At 42.5% G+C, this 21,110-nt stretch overlaps 1 protein-coding gene across 1 annotated transcript in view; it reads right to left on the bottom strand.

Moving 5' to 3' along the window:
* Nucleotides 1-5,206: 5,206 nt before the first annotated feature.
* CEP170B (centrosomal protein 170B) overlaps nt 5,207-21,110 on the bottom strand; it is a 55,052-nt gene continuing 39,148 nt past the window's right edge. The window contains 9 exon segments of the mRNA XM_009881362.1: nt 5,207-5,934; nt 6,699-6,750; nt 8,125-8,218; nt 8,785-8,873; nt 10,442-10,585; nt 11,150-11,188; nt 15,214-15,373; nt 17,573-17,822; nt 21,064-21,109. Coding sequence (XP_009879664.1) covers nt 5,699-5,934; nt 6,699-6,750; nt 8,125-8,218; nt 8,785-8,873; nt 10,442-10,585; nt 11,150-11,188; nt 15,214-15,373; nt 17,573-17,822; nt 21,064-21,109 — 1,110 coding nt within the window. The 3' untranslated portion in view covers nt 5,207-5,698.

Below are 21,110 nucleotides of genomic sequence, written 5' to 3'. Positions count from 1 at the left end.
ATCAGATGTGCTCCTGTGCACAGGTGCTCCAAGGATCTGCAAGGCTGCAGCCAGATGGTTGTACCTCCTCTGGGGAAAGCAACACACCCCACAGCCAAACCACCCGCTTGGCCCTATGCCAACACAATCCCACCAGAAAAAAAAAAGCTGAGACTAGCAGGGCTTTGCTCTTGAACAGCCCACAAATGCCGTTGTTGAAAAAAATCACGGTCCTCCCACCCCAGTGCATGGGCAGGACCCAATAGATGAGGGTCTACTGGTAGATGTTCACATGATGTCAAAAAATGAGCATCTGTCTCTCCGATGACTTAAAAGTTTTGCTCTGAGGAAGAAACCTGCAAACCCTGCTCAAGGCAATGCTTTCTGGTGTTCTCTTCTCTATGCACGTGGCAAACCCAGGCTCCATTTCCCAACGCAGATGAGGACGTTGAAGAGCCAGGCAGGATTGCAGCCGCACACTCCGCAGGAAGATGCACAACAGCACATTACTTTTGCTGTCTATTCTTTATTGGTAAATTCTGCCAGATAGCAGCTTTCATTACGTTGCAAATAGTTTTGGCCGCAGTTCCACTACCTCTTACGTTTACTCAGTCAGACTGTTAAAAATTAATGAAGTGGATGCACTATTGATTTCAAAAGTGCACTTTCCATCGCATCCCAACCCGAATGCCACTCCGCACTGCTGGGGAAGCCCATGGAGAGGCAATATAGTTAGCGTGTAACCCAGCCCTGTATTTTAGAGAACGAAGAAAGCCGCCTCTGCAGACACAGCATACACAAACTAAGCTTAAGAAAGCATCTTAAGAGAAGCAGAAGATTAATTATTTTTTTTTTCCCCCTTTTAACAAAATCCCTCTCTATAACTTCAAACATAAAAGGTCTCATGTTCAAGCATCCAACGCACAGGTCACCTGGGGATGGGAAGTCTCCCATTGATCCTGGTTAGGTGCCAATAATTTTTTTCTTTTTCCCTTTGTCAGCATTTTAGTTATTGCTGGCAAACAATGAAATGTTTTTTTATCAGCTACACATGTTCTACTTCCTATGTAAGCTGTGTTAATGCAGAAGACGAGGAGCCAGAGCCCCACACAGAGCAGAGCAGGGTGGGAGAGGCTGCAGGCACCTAACGGCTATGCAGAGGGGAAGGAGGAATTGATGTTATGCCAGAAGTGCCAGGAAGGATGCAAAGGTCAGACAGAACTGCAGGAGGGAAGGAGAAGTGACGAAATGAAGGGAAAAATCAAAAGAATTTCACGGACACATAAAATCATATATATATATATATAATTTTTTTTTCATACGTAAGAGAGCAAAACAGTGAGTCTAACAATGTTTTTCTGTAACCACATACCTGCTGAGGAATGATCATATCCAGACTGGATTTAACCACTACTGTTAATCATGGCCATGAAATAAAACAGTACTAAAAATTAAATCAAATATCACCATATCATACTCCACAGTAAGACCGCCCTCAGGGTGATGGGGACCCGGGGACTTCAATCCTGTAACTATGGGGCAGGGGAAAGGGGACTCCTGTACTATGGGAGAGGGATCTGCCCCGGCCACAAGTGTCACCAGGACAGATCCAGTCTTCAGTTGCTGACAACTCTTTCACTACACTGTACTTAACACCAATGCAAACAGGCAGTTGAAAAAATTAGTCCACTGAACACATACTCGCCCCCACATTAACACACAAAATCCAGAATCATTGTCACATGATAAAAGAATGATTTATTAGAGCAACTTTATGATAAAATTATATAAAATAACAATTTATTTTTTTAAAGACGTCCACAATATCACCTTGAAACAAAATGTACAGATACTGCCTATAATCCAAACAAAAATAAATTACCATTCAAAATAAAAACAAAAGCAAAAAAAAAAAAAACAGGGCAGGAGAAACAAATCAAAATTATACACAGCATTTCAAGAGGGTGTGGAAAAGAGAAAGTCATTAATTGATTCAAGTTATACAAACGTGTTTCAGCTTTACTCTCAGACAGCTCAGCTTGCATTTGTGTTGCATGCAAATGGAATGATCCAGTGAACAGTTCAGAAGAGCAGAATCAGCAGCATAACAACAGCAGAGTGAAATAGGCACAACGCAGCACGGGGCACATCGAAAGTGAACAGGTAGTTCTGTCTGGTCTTTGCAAAAGTTATACACATTTACTGAGCTTCAAAAATAGCTAGTGATCTGCAAACCAAGAAAAAACTAGTAGAATCTTGCACTTAAGTACTTTACACTTTTTTTATCTTTTTTTGTCTCCTCTTTTTCTTTTTCAGTAGGCTGTATGTAAACATTCCACTAGTTGTACCTTTACTAAAATACTCAAAGATGATGCAGACGTCCTTTTCTCCTGGAGCACGACCACGACATGACATCACCGTAGATACATTTAGGTCCTCCCTCACAAAGCTCGTACACATTCTCGCAGGAATTTACATTCACGCCATCAGAACAGAGTAACAGGTTTTTACATTTGAAAGCATCAGACTGAGAACATGGTTTTCAAGTACAGCGGAAGAGCTGAGGACTGGGATTTTGAAAGGTGCTCATGGCATCAGGCACCCAAAGCATATGGAAACCCAAAAGGATCTGAGCACTTCCTTCCTTAAGACTTCGAAAATCCCACCCTTTATTACATTTCTTTAGTCAGATACAAAACACATGAAAGCAACATGGTGCCAGAGCGACCCACAGGTCAGCGTCACCCCTACCAAGCTCAATGCAAGGCCCATCAGTAGCTCACAGAAGCTAACAGGTACCTTACGCACTGATCCCGGGTCACCCAGATACACCACTACACATCTGCTACGGTCACACTGGAGTCACACAGGGGCATGTTTTCATGGTTGCATACAGTACTGCTTGAAAGAACGAACAGTCGATGAAGGAGCAATAGGTGGCTAGCTCTTTGGCTTATCTGGAGCAGACAAGTGCAAATGGGATGTCCTTCAGAAGCAGTGAACGCAAGAAAAAACATGTTGCGTTTCATCGTTGACTAGCAAAACTGTTTTAAATGCAAAGATCCAAGGATGAACGCTGTGTCAGGACACAGAAGCATTTTATAGTTTGGCTGAGTCACAAATAAAACAAATCAAGCTGTGCATCCTCCCCACCCCTTCACACACACACACACACTTCCAAATTATAAACAGACACCGATTGTTGCATCCTTAATTAGTCACTTGAAGAGGTACCATGTTTTGCAGGTTGATTTAAGTGATATAAGGTGTCTGTGGGCGCGCCCTCAAGTTCAGAACAGAGCAACCAAGGAAGAAAATCAAATCCATCCCTGATGTGTTCATGAATGAAAGAAGAATCAAGCAATTTTCAAGTGAAAGTAAACAGAAGTCCCACCAAGGACACATTGTAGAGAAACACAATCCACTAGAGCCTAGCCATGAAGATGTGGAAACGTAGGTAACAAATAACAATAAAAGTCAGATGTCTGAGTAATTCACATATCTCTACAGCAAAACTGAAACTAACATCAACACCTTATCTGTGAAGGTCCTTCAACTCCTAGTGAGTTGGGGTAGCACCTGGTCAGTTCAAACCCTAACCAAGAAGGGCTTGAAAAATTGTGTCTCGTATGTCAGGAATGATACCACCACTTACGATATTCAGCAAGGACACAGTCAGGTATTTCAAGAAAAGACAGATCAGAATGAAGGACTGAATGAACACATTCAGATAGTGCGTATATTACAGGCAGAAGAAGATCAAGGGCAAATTATTTTTTTATTCTGCATTCATCTATGTGAAATCCAGCAGATTTCTTCACGGAAGAGCATCTCCACACAAGCAGATGAGTCTTATAGCCTACTGGAAATCTTGGAAGGATATTTGCACCTATTGTTTACCAGCCAGCATCTTGCACGCTCAAAAAAAACTAATGGCCTGTTGGCATACTCCCATTTTGGGACCGATCCTTTTTCTGCTGAAATTGCTAGGAAGCTCCCACTGGCTTTATCAAGAAAGCAATCACGGTCTTTGCCAGTAAGACTAAATACTTTGTGAGCATCCCTATTTATTTAAATTATTTTAACAGTTATTTTAACAGGTTCCCACTGTTACAACGTTCTAGCAGAAAAGCTCAGGTAACTACTGAAGCTAACTAAGGAATCCACTACCCACCCCAAAATATAAAGTCAGCACACAAGAAGCAGTCAAGCTTGGGAAACCATTTTCACTGGTTAAACTACACACTGTATGAGGGCAAAGTGGAACTCATCTGCTCACCTTCCCCAGTAAACCTATCCTCCACAGCTACAAAAGAATTTCTTTACCTGATTACTGTTTATTGACCAGGAAGAATGAAAAAGGAATAAATACAAGACAGAAAAAACTGGGAGCAAACACATCTGGAAGAGGTCCCCTCAAAAACAAAACTTTTGCTCTTAAAGCAACAGGAATTGCTTAGTGTTCTGCAGTTTAACTGAAAGACAGAATACAAAAACAACTTTTTTAAACAAGAAATTGTTCAGTGCAACTGCACATAATCCTTCGTTTTTCTAGGATTATAATAGACCAAAAATAAAATCTAGACAAAAATTCAAAATATACCAAGTGCTTGATATTGTTGAATAGTTTCTGAAGAATACCACAGAACGGTGGTCTTCAAGCACTTTTGCATTGAAAAAAATTCATAACAGAACTAGCCATAAAGGTGGAGCTACATTTAAGCCATTATTTTTTCAGTGCTGTCAAGTGAACTCTAGTTCACAGCAACTGTGCAATTAAGTTTATTACATGAGCCATTGGAACAGATGTTTTTCTTAGCAATTAGCTAATCGCAAACACCTTAGTCTTTGGCCCAGCCAAGAGCATTTGTAGCTCATTGTAAAAAGATTTATATTAAAAAAAAGGAAAAAAAAAAAAAGACAGCATTTGTACCAAAATCATGAAAATTTGGCAAGCTAAACTGTAAAATGTGTCTTTTTGTATCTACCCCAACCTTGGGCCTGAAACACCATCAAAAATAGTAACTGTATTAGTAGTCTTTACATTCATACCATTATTAATGTTTACACTTTCCCAAGAGAAAAAAAAAAAGTGTTTATTCTGTTTTGTTTTGCTTTTTGGACTGAAAAAAGGATGCACAACTTCAGTGTGGTTGCCTTTTTCCGACTGCTGAAAAGGACTTCTTACACAACTGTACTAAGAGTTTCTCCTAGAAACCCCTGATATTGCACGATCATTCTGTTGGATCTGCACATTGATTCCAACAGAGTTGTAATGCTTCACTTGTACACTAAAAAAAAAAAAAAAATAATCAAACAAAACCAAAGCAAATATAGTACCAGAAAAAGTGTTTTTAAATTGCGCCTTATTACAACTGAATAATTATAAACAGGCCAATGCAAGAACACTTTCGCTTTGGCAGTACTGAATAGAGCGTATGCAAAGCCTGTTTTCTTATGGCACACTGGAAGAATAAGTGAGTAATTTTCTAAAAATCAGTTTACCTCTATGCTGAATATGTGCTGCTCCACAGTGCTAGTCTTGTTTAAAAGGCATACGCAGACTTTCCATTCACCCTCACAGCATAGAATATTTTTTTTTTTTGTGCAACGTGTTAGCAATCTAAACAACTGCTCCACACAAACTGTCCACAAACCACTCATACACAATACTAATGCGACAGTAGATTACAATATGATAGCCATACAAAATATTCTATCAGATCACATATTTCTCTCCATCTGGAATGAAATTCGAATCTTGTAAGCTAGAAGACCCACAGTTCGATTTCTGTGTGTAGTTTCTCATCTGTGCTGGGGACAAAGTCTCCAGGGTGGACCCAGAAGTGTTAGCAGTCCTGACTTTATTGGCTGTAGATTGTTTAGCAGCAGAAGATGCTTTGTTACTGGCAACTACATCCAAGTTTCCAGTAGGGTCAACGATGGCGTTTATGACTGAGGGAGGAAGAGGGGAAGGAGGGAGAAAAAAAAAAAAGAAAAAAAAAAAATAAGTAAGACATACACAGACATATCAGCAGCACTCAGCAGAGTTTCTAGACAGAAGGACGCTGCCTTCATTTTGAAGGCAATAGAACCGTAGGCAGTACTCACATACATTTTAGTCACGATATTTTCTTCATTAATACCTTCAGGCCTAAGCAGCTTTAATAAGCAAAAACTCTCCCAAATTGAAGCTACGAGGACATTCAACTTTCTGGTTAAATCAGAAAAGACAAACTACAGCAGCCAAATAGCAAGCTTCAAGCAGCAGCCCAAAATGACACCTGTATGGTTTTGCGTCTTTATTAAGCTTCCAGATGATGCAAGAGCTTGTCTTGCCTCTTCTATTGCACAGAGCTCCACGTGCAAAATTCAAGTTAAAAAAGCATAGCACAGTTTATTGGCTGAAAGAGCTGCTAAATATTATTTCAGCAGAACAGACCTTTGCCAGTTCATCTTATGGGAATATGCTAATTGCCACAAACAAAGTATTTCCACAGCAACAGCTTCCACATTGCAAAAGTCAACAATTTTCTCAAAAATTGGCAGCACAAAATAAATCTACTGTTATTCCATATGCACTCGTCAGTAAGCACTATGCTAACAAACCAAACTTCTGCATCCTTTCCCAGCTTTCACTGGCAAATCAAGCCACATTATTTTAATTTGTGCAATTTACTGGCATTTGAGAGACAAAAAGAACATTTTACACGACCAACCTTCAAGCTGTTTTTGAACTCTCCTGAGCTCCTTCAGGATAGAACTGATTTCCTAGAAACAAAAGCATCAGAATGGAAAATTAAGCAACAAAGAACTCAACTGACACAGGAATCTAGTCTTCCTCCCTCAGCCTTATCTGATCAAGAAGATTCAAAGTCAGCTCCAACCTTGCTTACATAACAGAAAAGACAAAACTAGTATCCACAAAAATGATCAGAGGCATGGAACATCTCTCTCCTACAAGGGAAGGCTGAGAGAGTTGGGGCTGTCCAGTCTGGAGAAGAGAAAGCTCTGGGGAGACCTTAATGCAGCCTTCCAGTACTTAAAGGGAGCTTATAAGAAAGACAGGGACAACCTTTTTAGTAGCAGGGTCTGCTGTGATAGGACAAGGCGTAATGGCTTTAAACTAAAAGAGGGAAGATTTAGGCTAGATGCAAGGAAGATTTTTTTTATGATGAAGGTGGTGAAACACTGGAAGAGGTTGCCCAGAGAAGTGGTAGATGCCCCATTCCTGGAAACATTCAAAGTCAGGCTGGACTGGGCTCTGAGCAATCTGATCTAGTTGAAGACGTCCCGGCTCATTGCAGGGCAGTTGGACTAGATGACCTTTAAAGGTCCCTTCCAACTGAAACCATTCTGTGATTCTGTGATCTGTACCTAGATGCATCTGGTCAGCGCACAGGGACCTCTCCTCTGCATCATTTCACCAAGTGCTACTACACCACCCAAGTTCATAGCCACAGTGGATTTTAGATTTGAAATGCGAGCCAGATTAACTGTACAAAAGCTCCTCCACATCCTCCTTAACACCAAATGCATATTTGCAAACTCAGCTCCTAGACCAGACAAAGCAATTGGCCACATAATATATTGCTGTAGCACCAAGCTACGCAGGTCCTGCACAGTTGTATGTTAGCTTAGCACTAACCATATTTGCTGGGTCCATTACTGTACTTAAATCCCTACTGGTAGTCCCCATAAATGACAATAAGACAACATGATAGCACAAACACAAGCCTAGGGCTGAAGCTTTTTTATTGCCCTGTTATCGAACTGTTACAGGTGAAGAAAACAAACATTTATGAGAAACACCTGTCTACAGCTGAAGCTGTGGCAACCACATGGTGGGTGATGCTTTGGTAGATGTTTAAATGAGGCCTAATGACGCTGAACATGAATATCTGCTAAGGGACTGGGTCTTTGAAAATAAATCACAAAGGGAGAGGCAAAAAGTTTGATGAAACACAACAGCTGGAGGAACTTACTTTGTCACACTTAAAACCGCAACAAAAACCAGCAGCTCAACACAGGTAAACAGACTAGAAATTTCAGAATTTGAGAGGGGCCAGAGCTTGTTATGTTAGTTTCCTACAAAGCTTTCATGGACATGAGCCTTCGATGTTTCACTTGTTCGCACGGTCTTACCTTGTTTGATGTCTTCAGAATTGGCACTTCATTTTCTGAATTAATTTTGGCCTCCATCTCCTCCCAGGTCCTTTCTGAGTTTTGAAACAGAATCCTACAGCACAAAAAGTTGAGCAGGTCTTAAAATTGCCATCCAAAAGCTGCTTGTTGAAAGGACTTAATTATCACAAGATGTGGCAACAAAGGAGATTAGTGGATTAGCCATCAGACAAAGCGCCTTTCAGCTGATTTAGGAACAATCCAAAGTCCTTCCCTCACTGATGTCTCCTAGAGCAACAACACATTTTGAAGAGCTTTCACAAGCCTTGGTGACCTGCAGGCTTTCTAAGGGCCTTGGGACAGGGGAGGAAAGAGGAGACAATCCATCAACAGGAATACATTTTCTGGTAACTCTTTGCACAGGCAACATTTCAAAGTTAAGGCATCAACTGGCACTACAAATCCAGCATTAGAATTCCAAAGGTGAAACATACAAAGGAAAGAGATGGCAAATAATCATGTTACCTGTCATTCTCTACACACATAGTTTTCTACTTCTAGATTCCCTGCAACTTGTTATCAAGACTTTCCAAGACAACAATGTGTTATCTTCCACAAGCAGCAAGCCAACAGACTCAGCAACAACTCAACATTTTAGGCCAGGGCTAAAAAGTTACTTACTTCATTTTTTCAGCCAAATTTTCTGTGTTTTCACGGATTGTATGTGATAACTGGGACACCGGGTTCAACATCAGATTGTCAAAGATTACCTAAAATATAAGGGCAGATCAGAGAACTTTTAGCAGAAGTGGCATATTACAAAACTAGAAATGTTTACGGTAAATGATCTCCACTGAAACATCTTTATCTTTGGAGATGATATTTGAAGTTCACGGGAGATTAAGATGACATACAGCTTTGCTGCAGCACTTTGGCAAAAAGATTAATACCTTGTTCGGATTTTTTTTCTTGAGGAGTGTACAAAGAGACAGAGTTGTTTGCAGTAAGATAACTATTTAAGCACTTCTGAAAGAAAAAGCTTAAGACTTTCCAAGCCACACAGGCACCTCCCCCCTCAAATATAAATCAAAATATAAATCAAAGCCAAATCACAATGCAAGAAGTCGCACAAGCAGTCTCACTGAAACCATCTAATGTGATTTATGAGTTCAAGCCACTTTCACAGCCCTGTAATCCCACCATGCTACATTCTGCTTTATTTTTTAAAAACAACAACAAAAAAACCACCAAACCCCAAACATTCAAGTCCTGTGGTTCAAAAGGGCCCTCAGGGCGCATCAGCTGGGGGCACACTGATCCTGCACCTATTTTTCAGCCTTGGCACATCTCTACAGGGGAGTGAGGGATTGCTTCAAGTCAGTCACAGGACAGGATCGGCACATCAGTGGCTCAGCCCAAGTTTCCCTCCATCAGCCTGTTTGAGTCACACTCCCCCTCCAGAGCAGCAGAGTGACTGTGCCGGAGCTCAGCTCTCCCCTCCTGCCTGCACTGCCTCCCCAGAGCCTCTGCCCCAGCTCTTCCTTGTCAACCACAGCCAGCAGGCAGAAAGCGAGCAGAAGCAACAGCAGAGCGTTGCATCAGCAGCCTGATACTCCACCCTCTGTCACCATCACCTCCTTACAGCCCTCACTCCGACACCTTCCCCAGCCTCAAGTTTCAGGCCAGGCTTCCTCACCTTTTAGCATCATCCCAGGGATTTCCAGGTTACCCTGCTCTCTAACCCGAGAAGAATTGCATCAAATTGCACACTTAGGAGGGAACAACGCAGAACAACTGGCTTGCTGTGCAGACAGCAAGCCAGCTGTGCCATGGCACTCAAGCCCAGCTGCAGAAACTCCCCATGAGGTGCAGATGCTGCCACTGCTGCTGTATGGGCAGCTCTGACCAGCATGCCCATTGCAGAAAACCAAGGTGCTTTTATGGATTAGGAAAAACGGTTTTCGTGACGTGATTTCTTGCCATTAAACCACTGGTGCTGCAGATTTCAATGCTGACATTTTTGCACTTTTCTTTAAAAGAGCAGTGAAATAGCCTAAATGGGCTCTGACACTGAAAGCCTCCTCCCAAACAACAAGTGACCAAGCCTCAGGTTTTAATGGAGTTTTACACAAGAGAGGAAATTTCCAGTTAGTATTGGCAGAAGGGTGATTCTGTTCCTCTTTTTTTCTTTTTAAACACTGTTTCTATATCTGCAAGTCAGGGCTCCTGAGAAGTGCATTTTTTTTGAGTAGCCTTCTTTGGCAGCCTAGAAAGAGGGGGTATACATACTGCAGCTTAAAGCAATGTCATATACAAAATAAAGAAAAAGGTGGCCTGCCTCCTCACGGTTTCTTGTCCTTGTTTTTCTTGAAGGATCCTCTTCTCTATTATCATTCATATTTTGGTCAAAATCCTTCAGTTCCACTGATCCCGGAGGCACTTTCTGGTAGTTCAGACTTGCTTCTGGAATGTGCTGCACCAACTTGGAAATAATGAGTAATGAGTCATTAAAAATTAGTAGGGAAGGAGGCACACAGGCACTCACTGCAGGTATTGAAGATTTTCAGGCAAGTCCCAGAGGAACACTGATTTGTTTAAGACTCGTTCAGACAGGTATGGGTTCCTAAGCAAATTACTAGACCCCAATCCTGCAATCTTCTACCCACTGCAGTCATCCTACGAAACTCAGTGGGGCTACTCCACTTTATAATTTTGAGACTCAAGCACATAGTTGAAAAGTATGTCTTTGCCTTTTTCGAATTTAGGCTAAAACTCAAAAAGGCCCTGTTTTCCCATATCTTACATTTTAATACATCAATGCAACATTAAAGCCACACTAAAATTAATCAGTAACCATTTAGTAACACATGGAAGAGATGAAAAAGCAATACAAAACCACCGATAATGCAAATAATTAACAGGAAGAACAGAAAAGGCAAGACAGCTACTCCTGTCTGGTTGACTGACAGACAAAAACTCCAAAAGAAGGGGAGGAAAATAACAGTGACAAGCCAGAGATACAAAAATAATGGGATGGAAAGTGCACCTGAGATGGATATGCCAGCCGAAAAGATCTACGAGCAATCTGTGTTAAAACAGAAACAAAGAGATCAATGCTAGTGAATGACTGTGACAGCAAGTATCAAAGAGAACACGTGGTTTGGGGTTATTTTGGGTTGACATTCCCAAAAGCGCATTCCTGAGGACCAGCAGTAGATGCCCACCCCCCAGCATGCACTGAAGCCCACGGAGGTCCTGGTCACCAACCAGTTCTGCAGAGGTGGTCTCGGGCAGCTCCCCAGTTACTTCGAAACGGACTGTGCTGAGTGAAATCCAGCAGCCCTCCGAGCACAGAGAACGGGCTGAACATACAGCCCAGGAGGCTCTTTAGTTGGCAAAGCACACAGCTCTTGCGAGGAAACCATGTGCCATCCAAGGTCCAGTCTCCCCACACTCTATGCAATAGCACTTGGGTTACACACAGGCAGAAGTTATGAGATATTATGGTACAGGGGCACAACAGCCAAAATGTTTAGCTAACAACCTTCTCTTTTTTAAGCATCCTTTTATGAAGTGCAGAAACAGTAAGTTAGGCTGGTTGCAGCAGTGAAACAGCGTCAGAAAGGAACGAGATATTCCTACAGTCCAGCAGTTCTCAGCACAACCAGTTAAAAACACCCTAAGGGCAGCACCTGCTCCCCCATCACCAGGAGATTTTCACATGTGACCTGGTTTGTTCTCATGCTTTCTGTTGTCACACCTGTAAGCATTTCCTCTTGTCATGCCAACACTCATAATGAGTACGTTAAACAACAACTTAACAAACATAATTGGGCTCTTAAATTTTTGCTATATCATTATTAACTCTAAAAAAAATACCAACCAAAAGAATGTTGTGCAGGGCTAAAATTTGCAGAAGTGGCCAGTGATTTGGGATGACTCACTTGACTCCACTTGCAGCAGCTGAGCCTTCAATATGACTACTCTGCTCTGCAGAAAGCTGGGTCCTGTAAAACCTACAAACCCACAACCCAAGGATTCCCAAAGAAACCACAGCTTTGGTAAACAGGAATCATGAAGGTTTCACCCTTGCTGGACCCCTTTTTTGTTTTGTTTGGGGTTTTTTGCTTAATTTGTAGCAGTACTCAGCTCACTATGCCAAGAATCTAGGTTATTATAAACTATAGAGCTGAGGCTACAAAAACAAACAAAAACATCCCAAACACGCACTGGGGAAATTGAAAACCTCCCTGGCAAACATCCAAGCCAACACTGGACCTGAAAGGACAGAACATGAAGAATAAGGTTTAAATCCAAGGCTCCATCTTAACTTTTACAGGAATATTCATGATTAATCTTTAACCAAGCTTCATAATAAAAGTAATTTAAAAAGCAATTCGTTTGAGGCTAAGAAATGCTGTGCCACACAATGGACCCAAGTGAAGCTTCCAGTATGGCATTAAACCGTCAAAAGTGATTCCAACATCGGCCCTTATTTTTCCTGCATTTTCCCCCACTATATTAGAATAGATATAAATATTTAGTAGTATAAAATAAAGAGCTAGCAGAATGGCATACAACACTGCAAGAGCTAGAGCAGTATAAGAGATAGTCACACACAGCAAATATTTCTCATTTACATACTTCCTTTTATGAGATGTTTCAATACATTACTATTCTAACTATAATAGCTATTTCTCATCACTATGTCCTTTTCTAGAATATTTAATATAAAGTTGTTTAATAAATACTCACAAAATTCAGTGTTTAGCATCATACACACTGATCTTCAGATATTTCCTAGCAACTTCCCTGCATTAAGCCAAAATAATTATTTTAGCACAGATTCCACCGCACCCAGACTGAGGGAAGCGTGTCCACTGATTCTACTCCAGTTCCAAAGACGCAATGTGGGTTTATTAAACCCACATCAGTTTATATCACTCCCATTCATAACATGACCCCAAAGATGCACAGTTCAGGATCCCAAGCTATTCAGGATTCAAGTCTACATCTCAGCATTGCCAGCAGAAAGTCCTGCTGATTTAACCTGTTCCTGGCTATCGTTAACATACAGCAGCTCCACTGATGCATGGTGGCATTTTGGGTGTAACTCCAATGGCCTCCCAGCTGCTGGCGCTGCTGAAATCACAGTGCTGTCCAACCCTTTTTGGAAGAGTCTAGTTAAAAGCCTTTATGGTGGTTTCAACCAACACTGGCTGAACACACCAAAGGGTATGGCTCCTGAGCCCTCTTCACAGGCTCCTACCAGTGCTTCTTCATTTACACCACTGTAAGATCTCAAAAACTGCTCTAGCAGTGGGTACTGCCAGGAGCATTACCTACAGCACGACACAGCCCTGTGTTTGCTCTTCCCACTACCTCGAGGGGGCTGACCAGCACGTCCCACACAGTGCACGGCAGCGCTGCAAAGCCACGTCGCGGAGAAACCCTCAATTCGCCTGAGTGCAAGCAATCCTGGCTTTGTGATCCTGCCATTCAGCGTCACAACCACGTCCTTTGGAGCCCATCATTTTGCACAGAGTAGAAACGCTGAGTTTTGCAGGTGTTCTTCCTCTAGCAGCAGAGGAAATCTCTCTGTAAGCTAACTTAATGGTCATACCGTTCAGTGGTACTGGACAAAAAAGTAGGTATGGTGATTTTCTGGAAGGAAGCAGGAGCTGAGTACTGGTCATTGCCAACCCACTGCAAAGATGCAAAACTTGCAAGTTAGAAGTACAGTGGATTTGTCACCTTAACTGCTCAAAAAGAATACAAAAGGCAGTTTTGCAGGTGTGGCACTTGCATGGACAGAAAGCAATAAACCACTTTATCTCAGAGCCTGAAGTTATTGAGAAACATTTGTGCACTGTGGCTCCAAACGGCCTGAGGAAAACCCCCGCCCTGAGCAGGCTGCAGTTGACATGGGTTTAACACAAGCACAGCCACAACCGCCTGATCTTCTGGGTATCTCCCTAAACTTCTGCTTTGCACCTTCAGTGATGAACACAGCAGGGTCACATGTACTCTCTTGGGAAGGTAAGAGGTTTGGTCGTCAGCTTCGAACCCTGCTTAGACAGGTCTGCAATTAGCACAACAGTCAAAGACAACAGAGGGCAAAGAGGCACATCTGAACAGCAGATAAAGAGAGCTGTGTGTTTTTTTTAAGCCCACACTGCTGGAAGACAGGAGGGAATTTGGATTTAAACAGCAGCAAAGGCAATTCTGCTTTAGCCAGCTGGAGCCTCCTGGTGACCTTGCAGACAAGTTTGAAGCTGAGCTGAGTCCCTGTGCTGTGGCACTGGTGAGCCAAATTAAGAAATCACTCCCTCCTCCCCACTCTAGTGCAAACAAACTGTGTTACAGAATTCAGGAGGAACCCACAGCTTCACTGAAGAGCTGGAGGACAGCACTTCCCAAGCTAATAACCTTCCTCCTTGTGCACCTCGCTGGCTGGAGAGCAGAGTCCCAGCCCTTGCCCATCAATACAGATGGAGGGAAGGGATTCATGTAACATCTGTGCTGCATTTGAACAGCCCTGGCAGAAGGGACACAGCAGAGGTACAAAATACACAGCTGACACAGAGAGTGCAGCCAGAGCACGTCTTCAGTGAAGCACATCTTCAGTGCCTTGTCTGAAACAAGGAGGGAGACTTGGTCCCTGGTACAGCAGCACAGTGCAGCATGCCCACCCCATCCTGCTCCTTGGATGCAAACTTCAGGGACCAAAGTGCAACTGCAGGCCATGAAATCCTTAGGCAATAATACGAGGAATCTAACATTTTGACACTAGGGCCCCTCCTGCTTCCTGGAGGCACAGTAAGGAACCCCCAATGAAAGCCAAACCTGCCCAGATCCAATATAGCTCTTGACCCATGCAGCCTGCTCCCACCTCTTGCAAGGCTGGCTGTGGCACAGGGGAGGGCAAAATAAAGAGCACCCTAAACAGACTGCAGTCAATCTTTCTGCTGGTGTTTTTTAGGGGGGCAAGTGGTGAGGTTTTTTTAATGCTGCAGCAACTGGTGATGCTGCCCCGGTCTCCCACCACAACCGTACCCTGCGTACTTGTTCGCATTCAGAGGCAGAAGTTTCTGTCATTCAGGATCTTACCTCTTCTCTCGCTGATATGGTAGAAGCAGGAGTGTTGGGCACAGAGCTGAGGGAGGTGCTCGGTCCCGTCCCCAATGAACTCTGCGAGTCCCCATCTCCAGCAACATCGTGAATCTCTCGAGCAAGGATGGCCACATCCTTCACCAAGGTCTGGCTGAGTCTGAAGCACAGGACATGCAGCAGAGTCATCAGGACACATGATACGACAAGCCTTGTACTCATAAAATATAAAAGGAGCAGCCACCAAAAGTTTGTATGAATTACAATTTCTGCAGAGGCTAAGGAAAGTAGTTTTTCTGGGGGGTGCCTTGGCAGAGTGCTGAGGAATACTCTGGCTGCATACAAGAGAAACAAAATAAATCCATTCCCCTCCTGAACCCAGCTTCAAAGTAGAGATTTGATGAAAAGCAAGTTCTAGTGACTATACAACACCAGAAGGTATTGGAGACAATCCATAAAGAAGTGTTATGTTATTCCTCCCCCACCCATCCACTCCACTTCCTTCTTTTTTCTTTTTTTATTTAATAGAACGCAGCCACTTTTTCTTCTTGAGACTTCTTTCTTTACCCTTAGAAAGCCCGTGCAAGGAAAAGCTTTTTTCTTTATTACCTGAATAATAAAATTTCAAACTCTCTTTCCTTCTCCTTTGTGGTTTAGAGACTGTAAATCAAAGTACGCCTCCACGCTCTCCAGAAGGGCTGAGGGATTACCAGGGTAAGCACAGCACACCTTAGAGGGATTTGGTTTTCAGAAATCAAGTCTTGAAACTTCAAGCCTCTTGACAGGTGTCCAGTTAACACACAGCAATTGCAGCACTCTGCTCTACATGCTCTAGATCTCAAAAACAGTTTCTAAGTCTCTGGATTGTTGCTAGAAGAGCTTAAAAAAACCCCTTCAGACCAAAAGTAGCTGTTGTGGTAATTCTAAGAAAAAGCTTCTAAGAGAAAAAAAAAAAAAAAAGATCTCCCAGCTAGCTAGCTTCATCCAAAAGAGACTTTCTTCTTTAATTTGAAAAACCAAGCAATGTAATAAAACTGTCAGTTCCTCAAAACATTTCCTCGAAAAGAAAATGCATAATTGAATAATAAAAAGCAGTTTGATCTGCCTGCCTAAGGTGCCCCCTATCCGTGCTGATTTGGATAGAGCTGTCACAGAACACATCCATTATGTGATTCACTTACTGTAAACAAGTGGCATTTTCCCTTTTAACTCTCTCCGACTCCTCTAAACCCCTCCCAGTTAATTTGGGAGCAGCAACGGAAATCAGAACTGCAATTACGAAGCAGACTCTGTGACCGAGCCCTGCAACGTGCAGCGCCAGACAAGTCTGATGCAACCATTTATTTATAGCTGCTGCAACCCAAAGCGCTCTCCCGCGCTAGGAACGCTGCTAGGAGGGAAGCCAGCGTCTCCCACACGCATGCTTCGTGCGGCACAGGTAACGCAGCCTGGTTTGAAGGCTGACACACTTTCTAGCAACCTGACAGCAAGGTTCAGGCAAGAAAAGCCCGTTTGAAATCAGTGGGGCAAGTGATAAGGGTGACGTGGAAATGCTGACCAGAAGCAGACAGAAGACAGCTTCCTCAGTCAAAAGTATTTCAAGTATGGCCAGTACAATGGAAGACCAGTATTTCTGGAAAGTTGGCATAACACAGTTGCATATTAGAGATGTCAAAACTCAAATGCCACTGTTTAAAAAAAGAATCTATTTGCTTTACTGCCGAGGTCCTCCAGGCAACCACCAGACCACCAGTACGCAATAGGTCCCGTATCCAGGGACATCAAGCTAAGCAACAACTCATTTATACACAGGGGCCAGACACATTTGGATTCAAGTGTACTGAGCAAAAACATTTCTGCCCTGCAGCGACTGCTTACTGCTTCCTCACTGGCTTCAGGCAAAGCAGCTTCAACAGTTTACATGTTCAGTCTTTGCTAATCCATTTGACTTCCTCTGCAGAGAATTAGGACAGTTCACACCAACTGGTCTGTGCACACACAGTGACTTCCAGCAGAAAGCAGAGATAAGCAGGTATAGACAGTTACATCTTTTGACAGACTTCAAGCTACAAGAGGAGATCCATCCACAGCTTGAACAAGAAACAAACCAAGATACAATGCCCTGCACCTTGGCATTTTCTAGAGAGAAGGTACAACCAGCACATCCTAGCACAGGCTATAAAGCTTCATGAAAACATTCCAAGCCTAAACAAGTCAATGTTCAGACATGAAGGAGATGGAGGGCACACAAACAGCTGGAAAGAGTACCTTCTACCTCCACAATTGAGTTTGACTTGAACACCAAGGAAAACTCAACCCATTTTCAATATGTGGGTCAACACATAAAGCCCCACCTCACCTGGCTATTTCTGCTATCTCTGCTGTTTGCGCCATGAAGTTGTAGGGGTCAGGGTGGTCATCAAAATCTTCATCATCATCCGTTTCTCTGCCATTGTGCTTCTGCTTGCTCAGCCCAGAGCCACGTATCCTCGGTGTTTGTGTGGCTGTTGAAGTATGGGAGCGTTTGTGTTTAGGGGAGCTGTGATTTGAGCCATATTCCTCCTCCGAAGTAGAAGTGTAATCTGAACCCTGCGGTCTCCGCCTTGATGCTTATAAAAAATGAATTGGTTTCAGACCAAGGAAAGTAGTAAAGAATAACTACAAAAGGGCAAAAAGGTAACACAAAACTAGCCCAAGAACACAAGGAAAGGAGAGTTTCTGTGCAGATTTTAAATTAAAGAGCACATTCTCAGAGCTTATTTCAAAGTTGAGCATTTCTGTGGCTCCCATTCACTATACAAATTTGTGGTGGGAAATTCCAATGGAAAAGCAAAATGACTGTGTTAACACCTCCAATGTAGTAAATTATTACCACAGACTTGGCTTTCCATGCACAGAAGCTCTGTGTATAAGTAGCACACGTTTACAGACTCCTCATAGTCCCACAGAAGTCCTTGTCTAAAAAGAGCCCAATTTTCAAGCCTGCAGACACCTTTCCAATTAGATGTGAGTACAAGCAAAAGGAGGGGCTTTTGAGTGAAGAACAGACTATAGTGATTGGTGTTATTTGCAAGAGTTCACGCCCCCCAGTTCGCCTCCTGCCTCGCAATTCACCATTAATGACACTCTATGAGAGTCAGGACCAGCTCTAACCCCTGGAGCCAAGTGGAAGCTGTCCACTTATCCCGACCAGTTCTGCAGATCTGTAGACACCCAGGTCCTCCTTGCACGGGAAGCACCGAGATGTCCTTATTTGAAAACTGGGCTCCCAGTGTTCGCTGCTGCACTACACTCTCTGTGGATACTGCTTCATTCCTTTCCGTCTTTCCCTGAAGAATGAAGACCCACCAAACACAGAACCAGCTGAGTTATTTAAAATTACAATACCTAAAAGCTTCACTGTGTTACCGAGATTCTCATAATGCTGAACCACTGCAAGCGAATTAAGCCAGCATCATAGACCATACAAACAAAAATAATGAATTTGGCATATAAGATCCAGGTAGAAACTACAGATACTTACTGTATAGTGAAAAAAACATTCCTAGACATTGCTATCTCAGCTATAGCTATATAAATGTCTTGGCTTAGGATTAAATATATATATATATATACTGGAAAAAAAATTGCTCATGTTCCAGCAGTAAAGATTTATTTGTTTTACTTTTAACACAGGTATAAATCAAGAGGTCCCCCTGTCACTGAAGAGCAGTTTTAAAATTAAGAGCCTTATTTTCCATCCCTGTACGCCAAGAGAAATCAGTATGAACTCCCTCGGTACCATTCAAATAATACTGAGTAAACAAATCGTGTACACAGAGGAGTAGGGGAGACAGGCCCTTAGCTTTCAGAACTGGTAATGTGGATTATTCTGATGTTATCTGTGCATTTCACAGAAAGTTACTTCAGAAGGCCTGACAATCTACTGGCATTTCTTGTCTCATAGCCAGATAGTTCATTCTGTTCCTCCATTGGCGAGATTAACCTTCTCCCACTAGGAGAGCTGGAAACTATTGTGGTTATCTAAATGCTTTAAGAAATCCTTGAATAAATCAGCCACATCTGCCTCCTTACTCCCAAGGCTTGACAGGCAGTGTTTTCAAGGGTTATTCTATCATGCTCAAAAATGTCTTGATGGCACAGTGCAATAGTTCAGTTTATCAACATTTCACTTTTGTTCCAGGAATGGATGGGATGCTAGGTGTTGATTCACTATAACAGTATTAGTATCGGAACATACATCACACACTTGGTACAGCACGATGAAGCACGAGGTACACGAGTATACCTAGAGCTTGTGCAAGGTCCACAATCCTATCAAGGAATTAGGAGGTTAGTATTTTAAGAGCAACTAATTCAAAGAAAGGATTAGCATCATTTGCTGCAACTATGCACAAGGAAGGGTGTTAGCATGCTGCTACAAAGCTCTGGAAATCAAAAACCAATTCATTTAAACCAAGAACTGGCCAACACTTATCACTTTTCTCCAAATGATTTGAAGTCTGTGGTCCAAAGGCAGAGGGAGCGCAAAGAGTGCCTCCTGTTCGGAAAACTCTGACCACGTTATTTTGTTTTAAATTTGTTATTGTTTAACACGAAGTCAACGTAATCTCAAAACAGGCAAGAGAAGAGACTGTACATAATCTTTTAGCTTATTCCCATTCTGATTTACATGCATATATAAATGTGCAAGAAAAACAATCATTAAAATAAAAAGGAAGCTGGATGCACTAAAACAATCCAAATCAAAACAAGCAGCAAATAACATTTTTAGCATGCAATAAAAATGAATAGTGCAAGAAGATAATTATTTCAACTATATAAAAGTATAAGAAAAGGATACACCTAGAATTCTAAGACTCCTTACAAAAACACAAATCTGGTGAATATAGCATCCCTCTCAACAGGCCTGAGCAACCCAAAGGGTTTCTTCCCGTTCCTTGTCCCTCCCATCATTCCTAAAAACCTAAGCAAACAGATCTGCTTTGCCACATCCATGGTAGGTCAAAGAGTACAGGCACAGGCCAGGATTTAAACCAAAGGTGAAGGGGACAATCTATGGTTACCAATTATGATCTTAGAGTGGTCATCTGCATTGTCCACACCATTTAATTGAAGGCTGATTTCAGTATGACGAATGTTGATATTGCAAGGGTCTGTTGAGTGCACAGCTACGGGGCAAGACAGTCCCCAAACCACTGCTGAGTGGGAAACCCTACTGTGCACCTGCCTTACCTATGGCGAAAGTGAATGAAAACACACAGCAGAGGGAATCTCTTGGGGCAATCAACGCGTAGTGTCCAGCCCCACATTTGCATTTACAGGAAAAACAAGGGAACAGCCTTCAAAACCCAGGGGCATTTCTTTATTGTTTTCCTTTTCAGATGCCTTTGAAACTGCCACCTTAGACATCAGCTGTCATCAATACCATAATGAGCTTTCTTGGAGCAAACTTTAACTCTCAGAAGTCAAAGAAGAGCAGAACAGAATTCCTTGTAGCACTGGAAAGGCATTAAATTCTACTTTTTTTAACAGAAAAAGGCAAACATGCTCTTGTCAAACGGCAACTGGGTGCCAAAAAGCAAATTCACTGGTGGTGGCAGGGGTGGAAATAGCCATTTGCAGTATCCTCACAGACAGCACCACAATAACATCTTGCTGGGTATGCGAGATGCTCTGCTGTCTCCAAAGCCACAGGAAATTTCAACCACCCTAACGGTCGTTAATGCAGACTTTTGTACTCACCGATGCAGCACTTGTAGTACTGAGATACCAATCCTTGGCAACCATGTGCAGCCTATAAATCAGAAAGAGGGGAATAGGGGAGAAACATAAAGCATGAGCACTTACTGGATGAGGAGGAGTACTTGACACTGCTTGAACGGGTCCTGCTGTCT

Source organism: Charadrius vociferus, unplaced genomic scaffold, assembly GCF_000708025.1.
Source record: "Charadrius vociferus isolate BGI_N301 unplaced genomic scaffold, ASM70802v2 scaffold763, whole genome shotgun sequence".
In the NCBI taxonomy this organism is placed as follows: domain Eukaryota; kingdom Metazoa; phylum Chordata; class Aves; order Charadriiformes; family Charadriidae; genus Charadrius; species Charadrius vociferus.
This window is presented reverse-complemented; position numbering and strand designations above follow the sequence as displayed.